The following is a 21,774-nucleotide window of genomic DNA, read 5'->3' on the forward strand; positions in this document are numbered from 1 at the left end:
ACAATTATACAGAAGTAAAGACTGTGTAAATAGAACAATAAACATATTTCTTTCTATTACATTTGACAATAGATTTGATGGTTCATAATAAACAATAATAAATAATAATTGGCAAGTATTCATTATCTCTTATAGATTATATATTAATTAATATATAATACATGTTACTCTACTATTTCTATTGGATTATAACTGTATTATTTAATCAATGAAACCTTCATAATGTTTATGTATTAGAAGAGAAGCATGAGACCATTGTTTTCATACATTCAATATATACGGCTATACATATGTTTCCTGGATTTATTCTATACACTCTTTTTCTTGCGCTCTACCCAGCTGTACCATTTATCCCAAACCAGAAAATACGCTGAGTCTTCCTTCCCTTTTTAATCTAACCGTGAGCTCTCCATTTCGGCTCATTCATAGCTTTTTTTGAATACTAATATGTATCGGTGGTACGCTAGGCCTTTTCCAATATTGTGCTAAAGAAATTCGCACCGCTGTTAGTAAGTGGATGATCTGGTATCTCACTTTAAGAAAATAGTCCACTTTAATCATTCCCAGGGGGAATAGGTCCGGTTTCCACTCCAATCTGTATTCAATTATTTCTTCTGTCCGTATTTTTATGCTTGAGCAATATTTCTTAATCTCAGGGCATGTCCACCAAAGTTGAAAATAAGTACCGATTTCTCTTTACATTTCCAGCTTGGATTTGCTGTTGGATATATTTTCACTAATCTAGAGGGTGTCAGATGCCATCTCTATATCATTTTATATAAGTTTTCCTTGTATGGTATTGATTTTGTTAATGTAAGATTCCTTTGCCAAATTTCCTCCTAGTCATCCAAATCTATATTGTAACTGAATTTTTTTGCCCAGGCTAGCATTCGTCCTTTCACAATTTCCTCAGCCAATTCGTATTCTAATAGGTAATTATACAATTTGGATATCATATTTTTCTCTGGACCCACGAGTATTTTATCTAATTGAGTATCTTTTATTTCAAATCCATATTCTTTTACATCCTTATTATATCTCATTTTTATTTGAAAGTAGGACCACTTGTCAATAACTATTTCTTGGGTTTCTAACTCTGGAATCGATTTAAGTTTCCCCTCGTTGTCTAAAATTTGGTAGCATTTGAGCTTTTTGCTAGTCCATTGTGTTAGGATGGAACCTCGCCTCCATTGTTGAAAGCTACCTCAGAATTTTAGTGTAATGGTTCCTTCTAATATCTGTCCAAATTTTAATCAAAGATTTATGTAAAGTGTATCTGGAAAAATATGAATGATTTTTATTATTTGGGTTCCACAAAAATGTGTGCCATCCTATTTGTAAATCAGGCCCTCAAGTGTTAGGATTCTTTTGTTTCCCAATTTAATCCAATCCTTTATCCACACTAGTGCCATCGCTTTGTAATAGTTCTCCCAGGCAGGGAGTCCAAAGCCGCCCCTGCTTTTATTGTCTTGTAAATAGATGTTTTTTATCCATGTTCTTTTCCCTGCCCAAATAAATTTCATAACAATTTTGTCCAATTCTTTAAAAAAAAATCTGACCAATGATATCAGAATTGTTTGAAATAAATATAAAATTTTGGGTAGGACATTCAGATTAATCGTTGCTATTCTACCTAATAATGAAAATTGCATTTTGTTCCAGTTTTCCAAATCCTTTCCAATTTGTTGTAAGAATTTGGTATAGTTGTCCTCTCTCAAAGTTGATGTTCTAGGTCTTAACCAAATGCCTAAATATTTAGTCTTGTTCACAATTTGTAATCCCATCATTTCCTCTAGTTTTTTGTTTATTTGTTTACTGTTTGTTAGGTTTTTAACTAGCATTTTGGTCTTTTCCTTATTAATTTTTAATCCTGCCAACTTGCCAAATATTTCATTTAATAATACTGGTCCCAAATCTATTGGTTCTTCTATGACAAATACCATATCATCCGTGGAGGCTTTTAAGTTATACTCTTGACTTTTAATTTTTGTTCCCTTAATTTCTTTGTTCGATTTAATTCTGTCCAGTAATGTTTCTAGAATTGTCATAAAAATCAGGGGTGACATTGGGCATCCCTGTCTGACACCATTCTTTATCTCGAATGGTTTAGTAGCTTCTCCATTTATCAATACATTTGCCTTTTGCGTGGCATAGATTGAATTTAGCATTTTTGCAAAATTATCACCAAATTTCATCAAGTTAATTTGATGCTTCATAAAATCCCAATTTAGATTATCAAAGGCCCTTTGCACATCCAAGAAAACAAGGGCCACTTGGTTTCCTGGATGCAATTCATAAATTCTAGTATATCTATTATTGTTCTCATATTATATCTAATCTGCCTCATGGGAAGGAATCCATTTTGATCAGTGTGAATTTTGTCATTAAGCACTTTCTTTAATCTTTCTACCATTACAGTCATAAAAATTTTATAGTCTGAATTTAGAAGGGATATTGGTCTATAATTCTTTACTTGATTGGCATCTGCACCCTGTTTGGGGATCAGTGTTATATAAGCTTCCTTCTATGATTCTGGAATTTTAGCTTCCAGTAGTACCGCATTGCAAATCTCTAGCAACACATTTTTTTAATATTTCTCCTATCTCTTTGTATAACTCACTTGGGAATCCATCTGGGGCTGGGGCTTTATAGCTTTTTTGTTTTTTAATCATCTCTTTTAATTCACTTAAGGTTATTTCTTTATTAAGTAACTCCTTTTTATCCTCTGGTAGGGGTGCAAAGCTCCTTCTTTCAAATATTCTTCTATTTTGTTTAGATCGACTGTATCTTGCTTATATAAGTTCTCAAAATACTCTCTTACAATTACTTTCTTTTTTTCCCAAATAAGTCTCTATTATTCCATTTTTTTCCTCTAATTGGTATATCATTCTTTTTTGGTTTTCTTTTTTCAATTTGTATACTAGCCACCTAACAGGTTTATTTGCGGGCTCAAAATAATTTTGTTTTGTATATTGTAGCTTCTTGATTAGGTGCTCCTGGTCTAAAATGTTCATTTCATGCTTAGCTAATGCCAGCTCATTTCTAATTTGCTCATCCCCCAGAGTTTCCATTTATCTATTTTCCAAATCTTCTATTTTTTTTTTGTTAGAGTATTTTGTTTTTCCCATCTTTTTTTATTTCTATTTACTGTATATGCTATAGATATTCCCCTTAAATACACCTTCGTTGTGTCCCAGAGATTCTGCAATGAGGCATCCTGTTTTCTATTAAATTTAAAGAAACCAATTAATTCTTCCCTAATTTTGTGGATCTAGCTTTTTTCTTTCAGTAATTGCGAATTAAGTGTCCATCTGCTTTTCTTGTGGGTTCGATTTTTCCAAATTATCTGTAATGGGTTGTGGTCTGCCCAGATGTTAGTTAAAATTTTATATCCTGAATCTCCTTAAATAAGTCACTGTTTACCCATGCCATATCATAAATCATAGACCATGATTTATGCGGGTTAGAGTAGAAAGTGAACTGAGTCACTTCTGGGTTCAGCTTCCTCCATACATTCACTAATTCTAATTCTTCTGCCATCTTGAAAAATCTCTTGGGCAACATATTCCGTTTTGGCGTTTTTTTGATGTTTTTTGTTCACATGCATAGTCTTGAGTGTTATTTGTAATTGCATTGTAATCTCCAAATATACAAATTCTTGGGTAACCAATTTCTATCAATTTCTCATATAAGATTTTATAAAATTCGTTCTGATTTTTATTAGGGGCATATATCCCCACTAATCACATGTTTTTATTTTGTATGACCACCTCTACCATTAATATTCTGCCCATTGTATCATTATAGATCAATTTTGAAGTCCAGAACTGGTCAGAACCTGCTGAATACCTCCTCTGATTTAGAAGCAGCAACTAAAAGCCAGGCGTTCCAAAGCCCCATTGACTAGATACAGGAGGTGAGATCAAGGAGCTGGAATGTGAAACCAGTATAATTGTTATTGAAAAAATTGTTTAGCAAGTGAAAGCCACAGGCATTCCAAAGCCCCGTTGACTAGATACAGGAGGTGAGATCAAGGAGCTGGAATGTGAAACCAGTATAATTGTTAATGAGAAAATTGTTTAGCAACTGAAAGCCAGGTGTTTGAAAGCCTCATTGAGTAGATACAGGAGGTGAGATCAAGGAGCTGGAATGTGAAACCAGTATAATTGTTAATGAGAAAATTGTTTAGCTAAAACTGAAAACTTGCCAATTCTTCTGGTTATAGTTCCAAATGAAGAGCTACTTTTATTTTGCTCTTTTCAGTCTCTTAAATAAGCTGCAGTCAACATTTGAATGATATACCTGAAAAAAATAATTTTATTGATATAAGATGTGATGTTTATAATACACTTAACTTTGGCATATCAGAAAATGCCAATTCCTTTAGCCAACAATGAGAGTATTGTGAGAAACAGAAATATAGGCTATTGATCTATCAGATTCGATAAGGCCTTTGGATGATAGCAGGCCCCAGAATAAAGAGACATCCACCAAAGTTTTAGATGGTTGATGATTTCAAAATATACCAGAACTACTTGTAATCCTGCTGAGACTTTGCTAATTGTGAAACATGATTTTGCAAAGTAGAAATATATTTGGACATAGAAGGGCGAAACCACAAGAAATAAGGAACTGAAAGAAGCTGGTGGATCGTGGTTTGAGATGTACATGGGGATATGTGGAAACTCTCAGTAAGAAAGAGCAAGCAAGTAAGTTGTGAAATGAGAGCAGAGAAATATGAAAAGAATGTCTGGGGATGAGTTCAGTGCCACTGGCTGTAGCTATTCCTTGTTGGACCTAGTTATTGTCTCTGGACCTCATTGCAATGGGTTATTACTGTAAGTCCTGTTATGATGGTTATTCATGTTTCAAATTGCTCATGAAATAAACCTCTGATTCTTAAAGCAAGAATTATTGTTTGTGGTTTGTCTGCATTCCTCTTTATTGGGATATTTTTACGACACTATTAAAAATATTCATAAAGAGTGCCCAATAAGATTCTTAAAATACCTATAGTTATTCATTTATCCAAGATTGCCATCATTTGGAAATACTCCAAGATCAAAACAGGACCTCCGATTCCTAACCCACAGAGACGATTCTGAAAATCAATGGTTAATCATGTCTATGAATCATTTACTGGGGCCCAAGAGCATTGGAAAAACAAGTGATGATAGAAGCTACTGTTTTCTTTTTTCTTTTAATTTTCGAAATAAACTTTATTTACAAAAATTTAAAAAAACACAAACATACAATTATACAGAAGTAAAGACTGTGTAAATAGAACAATAAACATATTTCTTTCTATTACATTTGACAATAGATTTGATGGTTCATAATAAACAATAATAAATAATAATTGGCAAGTATTCATTATCTCTTATAGATTATATATTAATTAATATATAATACATGTTACTCTACTATTTCTATTGGATTATAACTGTATGATTTAATCAATGAAACCTTCATAATGTTTATGTATTAGAAGAGAAGCATGAGACCATTGTTTTCATACATTCAATATATACGGCTATACATATGTTTCCTGGATTTATTCTATACACTCTTTTTCTTGCGCTCTACCCAGCTGTACCATTTATCCCAAACCAGAAAATACGCTGAGTCTTCCTTCCCTTTTTAATCTAAGCGTGAGCTCTCCATTTCGGCTCATTCATAGCTTTTTTGAATACTAATGTGTATCGGTGGTACGCTAGGCCTTTTCCAATATTGTGCTAAAGAAATTCGCACTGCTGTTAGTAAGTGGATGATCTGGTATCTCACTTTAAGAAAAAAGTCCCCTTTAATCATTCCCAGTGGGAATAGTTCCGGTTTCCACTCCAGTCTGTATTCAATTATTTCTTCTGTCCATATTTTTATCCTTGAGCAATATTTCTTAATCTCAGGGCATATCCACCAAAGATGAAAATAAGTACCGAATTTCTCTTTACATTTCCACCAGCTTGGATATGGTGGATATATTTTCACTGTTGGATAGTGAAAATATATTGCTGTTGGATATGTTTTGGATATATTTGCTGTTGGATATATTTTCACTAATCTAGAGGGTGTCAGATGCCATCTCTATATCATTTTATATAAGTTTTCCTTGTATGGTATTGATTTTGTTAATGTAAGATTCCTTTGCCAAATTTCCTCCTAGTCATCCAAATCTATATTGTAACTGAATTTTTTTGCCCAGGCTGGCATTCGTCCTTTCACAATTTCCTCAGCCAATTCGTATTCTAATAGGTAATTATACAATTTGGATATCATATTTTTCTCTGGACCCAGGAGTATTTTATCTAATTGAGTATCTTTTATTTCAAATCCATATTCTTTTACATCCTTATTATATCTCATTTTTATTTGAAAGTAGGACCACTTGTCAATAACTATTTCTTGGGTTTCTAACTCTTGAATTGATTTAAATTTTCCCTCATTGTCTAAAATTTGGTAGCATTTGAGCTTTTTGCTAATGTCCATTGTGTTAGGAAGGAACCTCGCCTCCATTGTTGAAAGCCACCTCAGAATTTTAGTGTAATGGTTCCTTCTAATATCTGTCCAAATTTTAATCGAAGATTTATGTAAAGTATATCTGAAAAAATATGAATGATTTTTATTATTTGGGTTCCACAAAAATGTGTGCCATCCTATTTGTAAATCAGGCCCTCAAGTGTTAGGATTCTTTTGTTTCCCAATTTAATCCAATCCTTTATCCACACTAGTGCCATCGCATTGTAATAGTTCTCCCAGGCAGGGAGTCCAAAGTTACCCCTGCTTTTATTGTCTTGTAAATAGATGTTTTTTATCCTCGTTCTTTTCCCTGCCCAAGGAAATTTCATAACATTTTTCTCCAATTCTTTAAAAAAAAATTGTCCAATGATATCAGAATTGTTTGAAATAAATATAAAATTTTGGGTAGGACATTCATATTAATCGTTGCTATTCTACCTAATAATGAAAATTGCATTTTGTTCCAGTTTTCCAAATCCTTTCCAATTTGTTGTAATAATTTGGTATAGTTGTCCTCTCTCAAAGTTGATGTTCTAGGTCTTAACCAAATGCCTAAATATTTAGTCTTGTTCACAGTTTGTAATCCCATCATTTCCTCTAGTTTTTTGTTTATTTGTTTACTGTTTGTTAGGTTTTTAACTAGCATTTTGGTCTTTTCCTTATTAATTTTTAATCCTGCCAACTTGCCAAATATTTCATTTAATAATACTGGTCCCAAATCTATTGGTTCTTCTATGACAAATACCATATCGTCCGTGGAGGCTTTTAAGTTATACTCTTGACTTTTAATTTTTGTTCCCTTAATTTCTTTGTTCGATCTAATTCTGTCCAGTAATGTTTCTAGAATTGTCATAAAAACCAGGGGTGACATTGGGCATCCCTGTCTGACACCATTCTTTATCTCGAATGGTTTAGTAGCTTCTCCATTTATCAATACATTTGCCTTTTGCGTGGCATAGATTGAATTTAGCATTTTTGCAAAATTACCACCAAATTTCATCGTTAATTTGATGCTTCATAAAATCCCAATTTAGATTATCAAAGGCCCTTTGCACATCCAAGAAAACAAGGGCCACTTGGTTTCCTGGATGCAATTCATAAAATTCTAGTATATCTATTATTGTTCTCATATTATATCTAATCTGCCTCATGGGAAGGAATCCATTTTGATCAGTGTGAATTTTGTCATTAAGCACTTTCTTTAATCTTTCTACCATTACAGTCATAAAAATTTTATAGTCTGAATTTAGAAAGGATATTGGTCTATAATTCTTTATTTGATTGGCATCTGCACCCTGTTTGGGGATCAGTGTTATATAAGCTTCCTTCTATGATTCTGGAATTTTAGCTTCCAGTAGTACCTCATTGCAAATCTCTAGCAACACATTTTTTTAATATTTCTCCTATCTCTTTGTATAACTCACTTGGGAATCCATCTGGGGCTGGGGCTTTATAGCTTTTTTGTTTTTTAATCATCTCTTTTAATTCACTTAAGGTTATTTCTTTATTAAGTAACTCCTTTTTATCCTCTGGTAGGGGTGCAAAGCTCCTTCTTTCAAATATTCTTCTATTTTGTTTAGATCGACTGTATCTTGCTTATATAAGTTCTCAAAATACTCTCTTACAATTACTTTCTTTTTTTCCCAAATAAGTCTCTATTATTCCATTTTTTTCCTCTAATTGGTATATCATTCTTTTTTGGTTTTCTTTTTTCAATTTGTATACTAGCCACCTAACAGGTTTATTTGCGGGCTCAAAATAATTTTGTTTTGTATATTGTAGCTTCTTGATTAGGTGCTCCTGGTCTAAAATGTTCATTTCATGCTTAGCTAATGCCAGCTCATTTCTAATTTGCTCATCCCCCAGAGTTTCCATTTATCTATTTTCCAAATCTTCTATTTTTTTTTTTGTTAGAGTATTTTGTTTTTCCCATCTTTTTTTATTTCTATTTACTGTATATGCTATAGATATTCCCCTTAAATACACTGTCAGCCTTCAAGATCTTTTCTACTTTTCTACTGCTTTGCATCTTTCGGCTGCCATGAGTAACGGGGGGAGGAGGGGTTGCGTCTGGGAAGAGAGCTGGAGGTGTTACATTCTTGTGTTTTATAAATGAGGAGTGGGGGGGGGGAGTATAAATTCCTGCTCTTAAGTTTCTATTTCCTTGCTTAGCCTTCTTTCCTTTGCACAGCTGTGAATCTTTATCAAAATATGTCAAGGTCAACGGACAGAGGCCTCATCACCACCTGAAGATACCCACATGATCATATTCAGAACTTCTAATTGGAAGAATCTTTTGAACTTTGGGGGGTGGGAACAATTCCATCCCTTTGTATATGTGATCTGCATGCCTAATTCCTTAGATTCAAAATTCTACCTGTAGCTACCACTTCAAATTTCAGTAAAAGATTTCTTTCCTCTAATCTATGGAGTCTTAAGTATTTCTTTCTTGGATTTTGAATGGAGCACAGACTGACATTATTCTGAATCTCCTCACCAGCCCACCTGGAGAAAATATCCAGTTTTCTTCCGAGGGGGTTTTACATCATGTCATCTCCAGCTAGTGATGAGGATGACCTGGGAGCTGTGGGGGGGGGGCAGTCATTGCTGATACCAGAGGTGCCAGCAGCCAAATTGCTAGCCGACCTTACTCTGGAGGAAGTTCCAGCTGAGAGGCTCAGATGGTCGTTGGGTGTTGGCTGGAGGGATCCCGAAGAGCCTCCTCCCCTGGAATCACTATGACCCGACGGCGTGGGAGAGATGAGCCATGGCAAGAGAAGGAAAGGAGAGAATTTTTGCTGGATCAAGCCAGGCAGCTCCTGAATGAAGCTTTTGGCCAGCCTCACATCGCTCCAAGGTATGAGGGGGAAGGGGGAGCAGCTTCAGCCAGAGACAGCCAGGCTGCCCCATAGCTCAGCCAGCGCCAGCGCAGCAACCGGATGCAGCCCCAGGGCCCCCAGCAGGAGGTGTGATCCCTAGAAGATGCATAGATCCCAAGCTGCCTCCATTAGAGGTGAAATTTGGAGGAAATCCCAAAGACTTGGGTTTCTTCCTAGCACAAGTTTAGAGCTACATGGAGGAATATGGGGGAGAGTTCAGCTCTGAAGCAGACAAAGTGAGATGTGTCACTCAGGGCCCTGGAGGGAATAGCGGCAGAATGGATGGTGACTTTGCATAATGATAACTCTCCCCAACTGCAGAATTACAACTTATTCATGACTGCGTTGCGAGCAAGATTTGAGGACCCACTGGCAGAGAGAAAGGCCAGGATCAGAATGAAAACCATAAATCAGGGGAGAAGGTCAGTGGCTGACTACACCCAAGAGTTTAGACAGCTGGTGTACCATATCCGAGGCTGGTCCCAGGGAGCCCTGATAGAAGCCTATAAAGATGGTCTAAATGAAGATGTATGCCAGATGTGTATCTCCAGAAGGGATCCTAATGATTTGCAACTGTGGTACCTGCTGGCAGAGGAAGTATAGATAGATCTGACCCAAAACAGATGCAGGCTCTAGATGGAGTAAGCCATCCCACCCACGCTTCCAAGAGGCCCTCAAGCCTCCAAAGGGAGGGATGATGACAAGACCCAAATTCACTGCCTGTTTTCGATGTGGGAAGGAGGGCCACCGGATTGCGGACTGCAGGGTCAAGCTGGATCCAAAGGGGACACAAAGATGAGGGAGGAAATCTGAACCCCCCCCCCAACCAAGCCCTGTGAAACCACACTAAAAACGGGGGAGGTTGTAGAGGTTGCTCCTCCAGCGGGGAAGGAGCTGGGACCTCTGACCTTCCTTGAAGAGAGTGATTCCGACTCGGAAGATGACTTCCTGGTAAGTCCAAATAAGGGCCCCATGACCATTCCAGTAAAATTAAGGGCACCAACTTCAGGGACCAAAGGGGAGATGTTAGCCTTGCTAGACTCTGTGTGCACGAGATGTGTAATCAACATGAAAGTGGTTGAGGAGATGGGCATCAGACTGAGAACTTTAGAAACACCCATAGCCTTTTGCCAATTGGGTAGATCAGTGGCAGGGGGTTGCCCTGCACGCTTCATAATGGAACCCCTAGAGATGACCATGTGGGAGCATAAAGAGACTTTGCATTTTATTTTGGCCCCTGGGATGGAGCAACCGTTAATACTAGGATTGCCCTGGCTCCACAAATGGAATCCCCATGTGAACTGGAGGAAGGGGTTGCAGCGCATACGCACCGATCAGCAACCAGAAGGGGAGGGGCAATCCCAACAGAGCCTTCAGAATCTGGTTGAGCTAGCCTCCATGGGTACCGAGGACTTGGAGGGGGAGGAAAAAATCCCAAAAGAATATTGGGAGCTAAAGGAAGTGTTTAGTGAAAAGGCTTCAGATGAGCTTCCCCATCATCGGTCAACAGATTGTAGTATTGAAATTCTGCCTGGGGTAACGCTCCCAAAACCAAAGCTGTATTCGATGACACCACGGGAATTGGAAGAGCTGAGATTGTTTATTGATAAAAAATTGAAACGTGGTTTCATCCAACCCACTAGACCTCGGGTAGCGGCCCCAGTGTTGTTCCATGAAAAGAAAGATGGCTCCAAGCATTTGGTGGTGGACTATAGAAACCTGAATGAAATTTCTGTGGAAAACGTGTACCCCCTCCCCCTGATGAAGGACATGTTAGCCCACCTGGCTAAAGGGAAAATTTTCACAAAATGGGACCTGAGAGAAGCATATTATCAAATCCGAATTAAAGAAGGGGTTGAGTGGAAGACCGCTTTTAATTGCCCAATGAGATGTTTCCAGTTTAATGTTCTTCCTTTTGGCCTACAGGGGGCCCCAGCCGTATTCATGCAAATGATCAATCAAGTGCTACACGAACATTTATACAAGGGGGTTTTGGTTTACCTTGATGACATCCTTATTTACACAGAGACTCAGGATGAACATGTGAGACTGGTGCGTTCAGTACTACAGAAACTGCGACCCGCTAAATTGTATGCTAAACTGTCCAAATGTGAATTCCATCAAAAAAAATCAACTATTTGGGGTATCACATTTCAAATGAGGGTATCGAAATGGATCCAGGGAAGGTGCAGGCAGTGTTGGAATGCCCCCCCCCCCCGCGCCCCCGAAAACAACTTTAAAGTTTTTTAGGATTTGCCAACTTCTACCGACAGTTCATCCTGTCCTTTGCTAAGATAGCAATGCCTATCACCAATCTCCAAGACCAAAGGGGAGATGAAACCGAAGCCCAGTAAACCGCTGGAGTGGTCCATGGAGTGCCAAGCAGCCTTTGAAAAACTGAAGCGACTGTTCGCTGCAGAACCAGTGCTAAAGCACTCGGACATGTATGCCCCATTCGTGATCCAAGCCAATGTGAGTGATGTGGCAGTTGGGGCGATCTTACTTCAAATCAATGAAAAGGGAACTCTGCAACCCTGAGCCTACACATCCCGTAAACTGACTGAAACTGAAAGAAGATGGGCTGTCTGGGAAAAGGAAGCTTTTGCAGTTCGCTGGGGCCTACTGACATGAAGACATTTCTTGGAAGGAGCGAAACACCTGTTCGAGGTATGGACTGACCATAAGAACTTGGAGGCCCTAAAAACACCTTGTTAACTGTCTCCTAAGCAAGTTCAGTGGGCCCAGTATTTTAAACGGTTCAATTTCTCACTAGAGTACATTCCGGGCAGGGGGAGGAATTTTATGGCGGATGCTTTATCTAGACTACATCAGCACAACAGTGTTCGTCAGGAAGTGATACGGCCGATTGTTTCTACCAAACAGCTGGCCGCCCCAGTGGTCACTAGAGCGCAAAAGAAGCAAAAAACAGATTTGTCGAGTGATTTGACAGCACAATTAAAGGAAGCCCTGAAGCTGGATGAGTGGTTCCTGGCGAATTCGAATAACTGTACAGTTAGAGATGACTTGGCCTGGATGGGAGCGAAACTGTATGTGCCAGAGTCGTTGAGAAGCCAAGTATTGCAACAGGCCCATGACTCCAAAGCGGCTGGTCATTTTGGTTTTGTGAAAACCTTGTACCTCGTTAAGCGACAATTTTGGTGGCCTTCATTGAAAAAGGACATTGAGACTCATGTGGCTAGCTGCTCAGTCTGCGCTTCAGCAAAAAGGCCCCCTGGTAAGCCAGCAGGTCTGTTACAAAATGTGGCCAGGCCAACAGCTCCTTGGAAGGAAATCTCTATGGACTTTATAGTATAGTTACCCGAGAGTGCCGGAAACACGGTTAATTGGGTAGTAACCGATTTGTTTTCCAAACAAGCGCATTTCATACCTTGCTCTAAGATTCCTTCTGCAAAATCGTTGGCTAAACTGTTCATACTGTACGTTTATAGACTGCATGGTGTCCCTGAACGTATAATTTCTGACCGAGGGGTTCAATTCACCTCGAACTTTTGGAAGTTCTTAAAGTTGATAGGTTCCATCCAGGGCTTAAGCTCCGCCCACCATCCCCAAACCAATGGGGCCTGTGAGAGAACTAGTGCTGTGCTAGAACAATACCTCAGATGTTACATAAATTATCAACAGGATAATTGGGCTGACTTATTGCCGTTTGCCGAGGTGGCATACAACAATTCTGTTCATAGTAGTACCGGGTTCACCCCCTTTAAAGTGGTGTCAGGACAAGACTTTGTACCCATACCTGAGCTTCCTCGTGAAAAGCCTAACATCCAATCATTAGACGAATGGATATCTCAACTCCAGCTTAACTGGCCAGTTGCTTGCAAAGCGTTAGATGATGCCCATCAGTCCCATAAGAAATTTGCAGATAAAAAGAGAGCCCCACAGAAGTCCTACCAAGTGGGAGACAAAGTTTTCCTGTCCACCAGATACTTACAAACCACTCAAAAGTCCAAGAAACTTGGCCCTAAGTATGTAGGTGCTTTCACAGTTGAATGAATTTTGAATCCTGTGACAGTCCAATTGACACTACCAAAAACTCTTTGAAGAATTCACCCAGTTTTCCATGTTAGTTTGTTGAAACCTGAACACACTTCTGTCTTGAGACTAACCCAGACTGATCCTCCTATACCATTGCTGATTGAGGGTGAACAGCACTTTGAAGTTAAAGAGATTTTGGACTCTTGTAAATGGAGGGGTCGCTTCCAATACCTCGTAGCTTGGAAACATTTCCCACCTTCCCAAGCTGAGTGGGTTAATGAGAAGGATGTTAGAGCCCCTAAGCTGATCAGAGACTTTCACACAAAGTATCCTGATAAACCCTAGAAATGTATATGATTGTTCATCAATGCTTTTATGTTGTTCTCTCTTACAGGACTAACGTCTTTTTTCTCGGAGAGCCGAATGTCACCCTTCAAGATCTTTTCTACTTTTCTACTGCTTTGCATCTTTCGGTTGCCATGAGTAACAGGGGGAGGAGGCGTTGTGTCTGGGAAGAGAGCTGGAGGTGTTACATTCTTGCGTTGTATAAATGAGGAGTGGGGGGAAGTATAAATTCCTGCTCTTAAGTTTCTATTTCCTTGCTTAGCCTTCTTTCCTTTGCGCAGCTGCGAATCTTTATCAAAATATGTCAAGGTCAATGGACATACACCTTCGTTGTGTCCCAGAGATTCTGCAATGAGGCATCCTGTTTTTTATTAAATTTAAAGAAACCAATTAATTCTTCCCTCATTTTGTGGATCTAGCTTTTTTCTTTCAGTAATTGTGAATTAAGTGTCCATCAGCTTTTCTTGTGCGTTCGATCTTTCCAAATTACCTGTAATGAGTTGTGGTATGCCCAGATGTTAGTTAAAGTTTTATATCCTGAATCTCCTTAAATAAGTCACTGTTTACCCATGCCATATCTAGTCTAGACCATGATTTATGCGGGTTAGAGTAGAAAGTGAACTGAGTCACTTCTGGGTTCAGCTTCCTCCATACATTCACTAGTTCTAATTCTTCTGCCATCTTGAAAAATCTCTTGGGCAACATATTCCGTTTTGGCGTTTTTTTGATGTTTTTGTTCACATGCATAGTCTTGATTGTTATTTGTAATTGCATTGTAATCTCCAAATATACAAATTCTTGGGTAACCAATTTCTATCAATTTCTCATATAAGATTTTATAAAATTCGTTCTGATTTTTATTAGGGGCATATATCCCCACTAATCACATGTTTTTATTTTGTATGACCACCTCTACCATTAATATTCTGCCCATTGTATCATTATAGATCAATTTTGAAGTCCAGAACTGGTCAGAACCTGCTAAATACCTTCTCTGATTTAGAAGCAGCAACTAAAAGCCAGGCGTTCCAAAGCCCCATTGACTAGATACAGGAGGTGAGATCAAGGAGCTGGAATGTGAAACCAGTATAATTGTTATTGAAAAAGTTGTTTAGCTAAAACTGAAAACTTGCCAATTCTTCTGGTTATAGTTCCAAATGTGGAGCTACTTTTATTTTGCTCTTTTCAGTCTCTTAAATAAGCTGCAGTCAACATTTGAATGATATACCTGAAAAAATAATTTTATTGAAATAAGATGTGTGATGTTTATAATACACTTAACTTTGGCATATCAGAAAATGCCAATTCCTTTAGCCAACAATGAGATTATTGTGAGAAACAGAAATATAGGCTATTGATCTATCAGATTCGGTAAGGCCTTTGGATGATAGCAGGCCCCAGAATAAAGAGACATCCACCAAAGTTTTAGATGGCTGATGATTTCAAAATATACCAGAACTACTTGTAATCCTGCTGAGACTTTGCTAATTGCAAAACATGATTTTGCAAAGTAGAAATATATTTGGACATAGAAGGGCGAAACCACAAGAAATAAGGAACTGAAAGAAGCTGGTGGATCGTGGTGTGAGATGTACATGGGGATATGTGGAAACTCTCAGTAAGAAAGAGCAAGCAAGTAAGTTGTGAAACGAGAGCAGAGAAATATGAAAAGAATGTCTGGGGATGAGTTCAGTGCCACTGGCTGTAGCTATTCCTTGTTGGACCTAGTTATTGTCTCTGGACCTCATTGCAATGGGTTATTACTGTAAGTCCTGTTATGATGGCTATTCATGTTTCAAATTGCTCATGAAATAAACCTCTGACTCTTAAAGCAAGAATTATTGTTTGTGGTTTGTCTGCGTTTCTCTTTATTGGGATATTTTTATGACACTATTAAAAATATTCATAAAGAGTGCCTGATAAGATTCTTAAAATACATATAGTTATTCATTTATCCAAGATTGCCATCATTTGGAAATACTCCAAGATCAACACAGGACCTTCCATTCCTAACCCACAGAGTCAATTCTGAAAATCAATGGTTAATCATGTCTATGAATCATTTACTGGGGCCCAAGAGCATTGGAAAAACTAAAGCAAGTGATGATAGAAGCTACTGTTTTCTTTACAGCATTCCGCTTCTTTTAAAATTGTATTTTAATTAAATATAAAACAAGCCTAGTAGTCATCAAATAAGAGTATTACTTCCCTGTGCTTAAGGAACAAGGAAGAAAACATTAATCTTTGTAACTGTTATTTCCTTATTTATTCATGTGGTGTTCCCATTTAAAATGTCTATTAAGTATCTCTGTTGTTTGATTACACTATCAGGAACAAACAGTGTTTGTTTCAATGTTATACAACAGGTGGCAATTTCTCAGATATTGGTCAATACAGTTTATCATTCGGCTAATGAATTGTATCACTTCATGGTCTAAAATCATCTGTATTTTCCTTCAAACTTACAAAAAGTTTAAGATGAAAGTATGTTTGAAACAGAAAACTCTTATTTTTGTCATGGCCTAGAATCAACCTAACTTTGCTCTTAGGAATTCTAATCTTAGAGTAAAAGAAATTGTTCCTACCTGAACCGTATTGCCAGCCATGCTGTAATGGCAATCCCCATAAAATATTGTTGAGATTGTTAGGTCCAAGTTCACTGAAATATTTAGCTGAATATTTGAGCAAGATCTTATACATTCCCAGTCTCTCTAAGTAGTTCCAGACATTGATGACAATCTTGTGGTTTTGGATAGGATAATCTTCAAAGTTTTCAGGCACTAAATGCCAGAGTGGAGGGAAAATGTCTTCAGAATCTTGGGATTGGGTTTGTAGATGAGATGGACTGGTGACCTCCATGGCAAGAAGGAAAAGAGTGAGACAGCATAAGCATTTTCTCAGGAAAGTATCTCCCATGCTGGACAGCAGTGTCATGCTTCTTGACATCCCAGCATGCAGAAGCTACTTTTAAAAACTACAGGCCACACCTATTACCTAGGAAAAGTAGTATGATTCTCTTTTACTCCACCCTTCACCCTCCACCCTACATTGTGTTTCTCAAATTTCATAAAAAGTCATCAGCTTCGTGAGATGCATAGAATAGCTAGACTAATGGAGGATTTGAATTGGGATGATGTGAAATGTATCTTCTCTGTTACTATATTTGTTGTAATTTTTTTTTAAAAAAACCTGCTATTAGCTATTTGATATAGGTAGTCCTTGCTTAATGATCAGTCCGGTTAAAGTCTCACCCGCACTAGCGGGCAAAAAAAACTTTGGATATAATATAGAATTAGAAAAATGGCAAAATTTATGGGAAAGAAACTATAAATTAACAATGGCAAATTCTTATAAAGAAAACTTATATAAAATGTTTTGTAGATGGCACTAACCACCTGCTAGGATAGCTAAAATGTTTAAAAATATGTTTAGCAAATGTTGGAAATGTAACCAAAAAACAGGCACATATTACCATATGTGGTGGACCTGTGTTAAAGAAAAAAATAATGGGCAAAAATACATAAGTGGTTAGAAAAGATGATAGGAAAACATGTAGATTTTAAACCTGAACTTTTAAACATGTAGATTTTAAACCTGAAAGAGGGATGTATCTTAATCATGGAGATTGAATAGAGGGAGTTTACTTTCTAAGAAGTAGATTTTAATACCATTCTTAGCCTACTGATTGGGTTCTATTTTAATTTTTGCTGCAGCTGAATAGTTCATCATTGGTTTACTGAAGGTGATTAACAAAGGTAGATCCTTCCTGTGCAGCAGAACAGCAATTCTGCCACTTGATGGTAGTACAAGTCCAACTTTTCCTATCTTTTCAGCAGGAAATTATAAAGCAGCTATAATGGAGTTTAATATTAAAATGTTACTAGTTTTCAAATGTTGTTGAGGATTTTTTTTACTTAGAAGAACTAAACATTATACCTGCCTGCTCCGAAGAAGAATGAAGAGCTGCATTGGAATTTCCACACTATTGGGTACAGTGGTGAGATTCAATTTTTTTTACTACCGGTTCTGTGAGCGTGGGTTGGTGGGCGTGGCAGGGGAAGGATACTGTAAAATCTCCATTCAGAGGTGGTATTTGCCGGTTCTCCAAACTACTCAAAATTTCCGCTACCGGTTCTCCCGAACTGATCAGAACCTGCTGAATACCACCTCTGGTTAAGTAATTATGAAAATAAATTTGTTTTGCTGAAAATTTCTTATTAATTAAACTAAATTTAGCAATTAAATATTTAAGTTATTGTATGAATAGCTTAAATGTGAATGATTATAATCTATTTACAAAATGAAAAACAGAGAAATTGTAAAAGAGTGACAAAATTGTTATTTATTAAAAGTTGAATCCACCTATGTTATGAAGAATAATGATAGATTCCTTACAGTATGTTAAGTTCTTTTCTGTCTCAGGTAAGACCTGAGTTCAGGCTGATCTTAATATATGTGGTTAACATATTTTCTCTATTTAGAACGTGATCATCATATTTCACATGATTATATAATAATAGCAAGCAGTCAGGAAAGATGTCATAAAGAATGGGAGTTGCTCATCTTTTCTCCTTTGTAATCTTTTATGTTCAAAAATGAAGTTCTTGAGTGCTGCAAATTAATCTTTGTATAACGGAGAAGAGAGTTTTGTTTAATGGGAGTAGGTTCTACACTAGAAGTAGTAGAAATGGCCCTTGACTTACAGCTGGTTGCTTAGACATCATTTGAAGTTATAACCAACCCAAGAAAGGAGATTTATAACCCAGATTTAAAGTATTAATGGTTGAGGGGGCCCGATGGTCACCTGATTAAACTTAAGTTGCTCAATAACACAAAACCATGTTTTACGATAATTTTCTAAAAAAACAGCACCTTCTTCTGGTTTTTGGCAAACTGGCCAGATTGTTTGCAGATTCTCTTTTACTCCGTTCTACAATCCAGTGTGTTTCATTAAAAGGCATCAGTTTTGTGATATACATAGAATGGCTAGACTAATGGAGGATTTAAATTGGGATAATATAAAATGTATCAGCTGTCAGCTGTTACTGTATTTGCTACAATTGAAAACTGCTATTAGTTATTTGATACAGGTAGTCCTTGCTTAATGACCAGTCTTTCCAGTAGATCTCCCAAAACTACTTATAATCCTGTCCTGGAGTTCTGATGGATGTGTTACCCTGCACATGTCACATCAGGGGTGGTATTTAACAGGTTCTGACCAGTTCTGGAGAACCGCTAGTGGAAATTTTGAGTAGTTTGGAGAACTGAAAAAAACCACCTCTGCCCCCATCTATTCTCTGCCTCCCGAGTCCCAGCTGGGTCTTTTCTTGCCCTGCACAGGAGAATGGAGCTGGAAAGCAGGTTAGTGGAGTGGGGAGGGAATGGGATTTTGCAATAATCTTCCCCCAGAAGTGGGGAGGGAATGGGGATTTTACAGTATTCTTCCCCTGCCACTCCCACCAAGCCATGCCCACCAAACCATGTCACATCACACCCACCAAGCCATGCCCACAGAACCCGTAGTAAAAAAAAAAATTGAATCCCACCACTGAGTCACATGAACAGACTTTGAAAATTGCCAACCAGTTTACCTTTACAAGCAGTTGCAGTGTTCCTGTCACATGATTGTGATGTACAACATTTTTTGCTGGTTTCTTTTAGGCCAGTTTCTGGGGGGAAAGTCCACAGAAATATACAAATTTGCTTAATATCTGTTACATTTGCTTAACAAAAACTGCAAAAAGTCATAAAGACTTCGATAGAAAGTCTGAATTCCAGACTCTGTTATGGTCATAAAGTAAGAGCTACCTATAGTCTTATACAACAGAAGTAAATAGTTGGATTTAGATGTAAATGTTCATTGTGACCTGATTATTTACTAAACAGCCTTGTGATTCGCCTGAGCTTTTAAAAGATTGCTGCCTTCAAATAAGAGAAGAGAATCAGCATTTCTCTTCCATTTCTCTGCCTCAGAAGAGCTCCTGTAAAAAATAGTATCCTTGGGACCACCATCCTGCTCATCAGGGGAAGAACTTGATGATAAACTTTGCTAAAGCATCATTTTTGTGAATGATTTGTCCCAATTATCTTGTACTTCAGCTGAATCATGAATATTAACAATCTCCTATGAGCTGCAAAAAGATTTCTCCGAGCTAAATGGTGTTGGAAGAAATATCCTTCTGGGTTCAGTTCCAAGTGGGGAAAAAGACACTGGAAACATGGAGGTTGTTTGGAAAGATGGTTTAATGGTGGACAAGACCACATGGTCTTGGAGCTCCAAAGTGAAAAGAACGATCACATGCTTCAAGATGAAGGAAAAGATCAAGAAAAAAGGCTGAGGTGCTGAGAGTTTATAACCTTATAAAGCTTATAACCTTTGTTGCGATTTGAATTGGAGCTTGTTTCTAATTGGTTGTCAGATTCCCATGAGGCCATGCAGAGGCAACTCTGTAGGCTGTCCTGAGTTCCAGGCTTGGTTGAGTCTTGCTGGATGATGATGATGCACTGAAAGGACTTTTGAGCAATTGCTATAGCTTTACCTGAAGATCTTTGTTATATAAAGTATTCTGGCCCAGGCCTTAATGGCCCTCCCATTAACAAAGGGTGAGTTTCTGCTTCTGAGGTGAGTTTCTGCTTCTGAGTTTCTACTCTTTTTAGTCTCATATACGAACAGTGATTAAAGTCAAAGTTATGTAAAAGGTATAATGTTGCTGAACCACAGCTCATTTCCTCAGATGCACAGAGTAACTGGGCAATGTGGGTTTTAAACTAGGATGAGCAGAGGAACGGTGGATTGATAGATTATTACTCTGGTTTGTTTCAGTCAGCCAGATGTTCAGACTGGGTTTGGTATTTTTATGCAAGGATCTAGAATAGGCAAGTGTGGGTGTTTGGTGGCGTTAAAGGCATTGTCTCAGGATGTAAGCTGCTCTGAGTAAAACTTTTTGCATTTTACTGATGAATTTGTTAATGCCAGGGGAGCTCAAGTTGTCCTCCAGTTGTTTATGGTTACACCCAATCCTATAGCCTATTGCTATTGGTACTAACTTTGCTTTCTTTTGCCACAGATGTTCCATTTCTATTTGCATCCAGTTCTTTCTCTTCTCTTCTGCTATATTAATTATTATTATTATTTATTTTATTAGATTTCTTTTCTGCCCATCTCGCTTCAAGGTGATTAGATGTCTCTGATCTATGACTTCTATGATCAGGATAATCAATCACTCTCTATTTCTTAAACATGATTAATAATATGTAACTATTATTAACTAATAACCTCCCAAGAAAATTACAACTAAGGAGCTGGTGATATTAACTCCATAATCGCCTCCAGGCTATTTAAAATAATGTATTTGTGCAAGTAGAAGAGTGTGTTCTATGACAGTGGTCGCCAACCAGTGGGCTGGGGACCACTGGTAGTCTGCGAGAAAATTTTGGTGGTCTGCAGAGAAATGTCACCCCCAAAGTACCCCCCAAAGCAATGCTTCTTTCTGCTTCTTTCTTCTTCTGCTTTTGGCTGCACACAAGGAAAGCAGCAAGTCTTTCTTTCTCTCGCCAAAACTCTGCCAGAAATGAGTCTTTGGGACCCTGCAAGGCATCCTGCTCCAAGAGGCTGTGCCGGCAAAGACTCATTTCTGGCAGAGTTTTGGGGAGAAAAAGAAAGACTTATGCTGCTTCTTGCTGCTTTCTTTGCATGAAGGCAAAAGTCTATCTCTATCTCTCCCCCTGAGAACAGAGCAGGAGACTGTATCCTGCAATCCCAAATAAAGAATGATCGATCAGTAGGAAAACAAGGTGGGAAATTTTCCTGCAGACTTTTTTGGGATTTTCCCAGGGTCTCTGGTCCACGGGATTTAAAATTATGAGTTTGGTGGTCCCTGAGGTCCAAAAGATTGGCGACCCCTGTTCTATGATGTGTTCTTCCATCACAGCCCTCTATATGGGTAGAGTGCAACTCGACCTGTTGTGACACACCACCATGAACTATAACCCAGAATTATCTTTGGATCACTCCAGATCATTCACTCTCACATTCAGG

At 37.9% G+C, this 21,774-nt stretch overlaps 1 protein-coding gene across 1 annotated transcript in view; it reads right to left on the reverse strand.

The window, feature by feature from the left end:
* Nucleotides 1–16,712, reverse strand: part of C1H6orf58 (chromosome 1 C6orf58 homolog) — a 33,081-nt gene extending 16,369 nt beyond the window's left edge. Inside the window, exon 1 of the mRNA XM_026705404.2 lies at nt 16,322–16,712. Within this exon, the coding sequence (XP_026561189.1) occupies nt 16,322–16,682 (361 nt within the window). The 5' untranslated portion in view covers nt 16,683–16,712. The remainder of the gene's footprint in view (nt 1–16,321) is intronic.
* Nucleotides 16,713–21,774: the final 5,062 nt, after the last annotated feature.

This window comes from Pseudonaja textilis, chromosome 1 (assembly GCF_049901715.1).
Source record: "Pseudonaja textilis isolate UNSWEBS1 chromosome 1, rPseTex1.2, whole genome shotgun sequence".
Classification (NCBI taxonomy): Eukaryota; Metazoa; Chordata; class Lepidosauria; order Squamata; family Elapidae; genus Pseudonaja; species Pseudonaja textilis.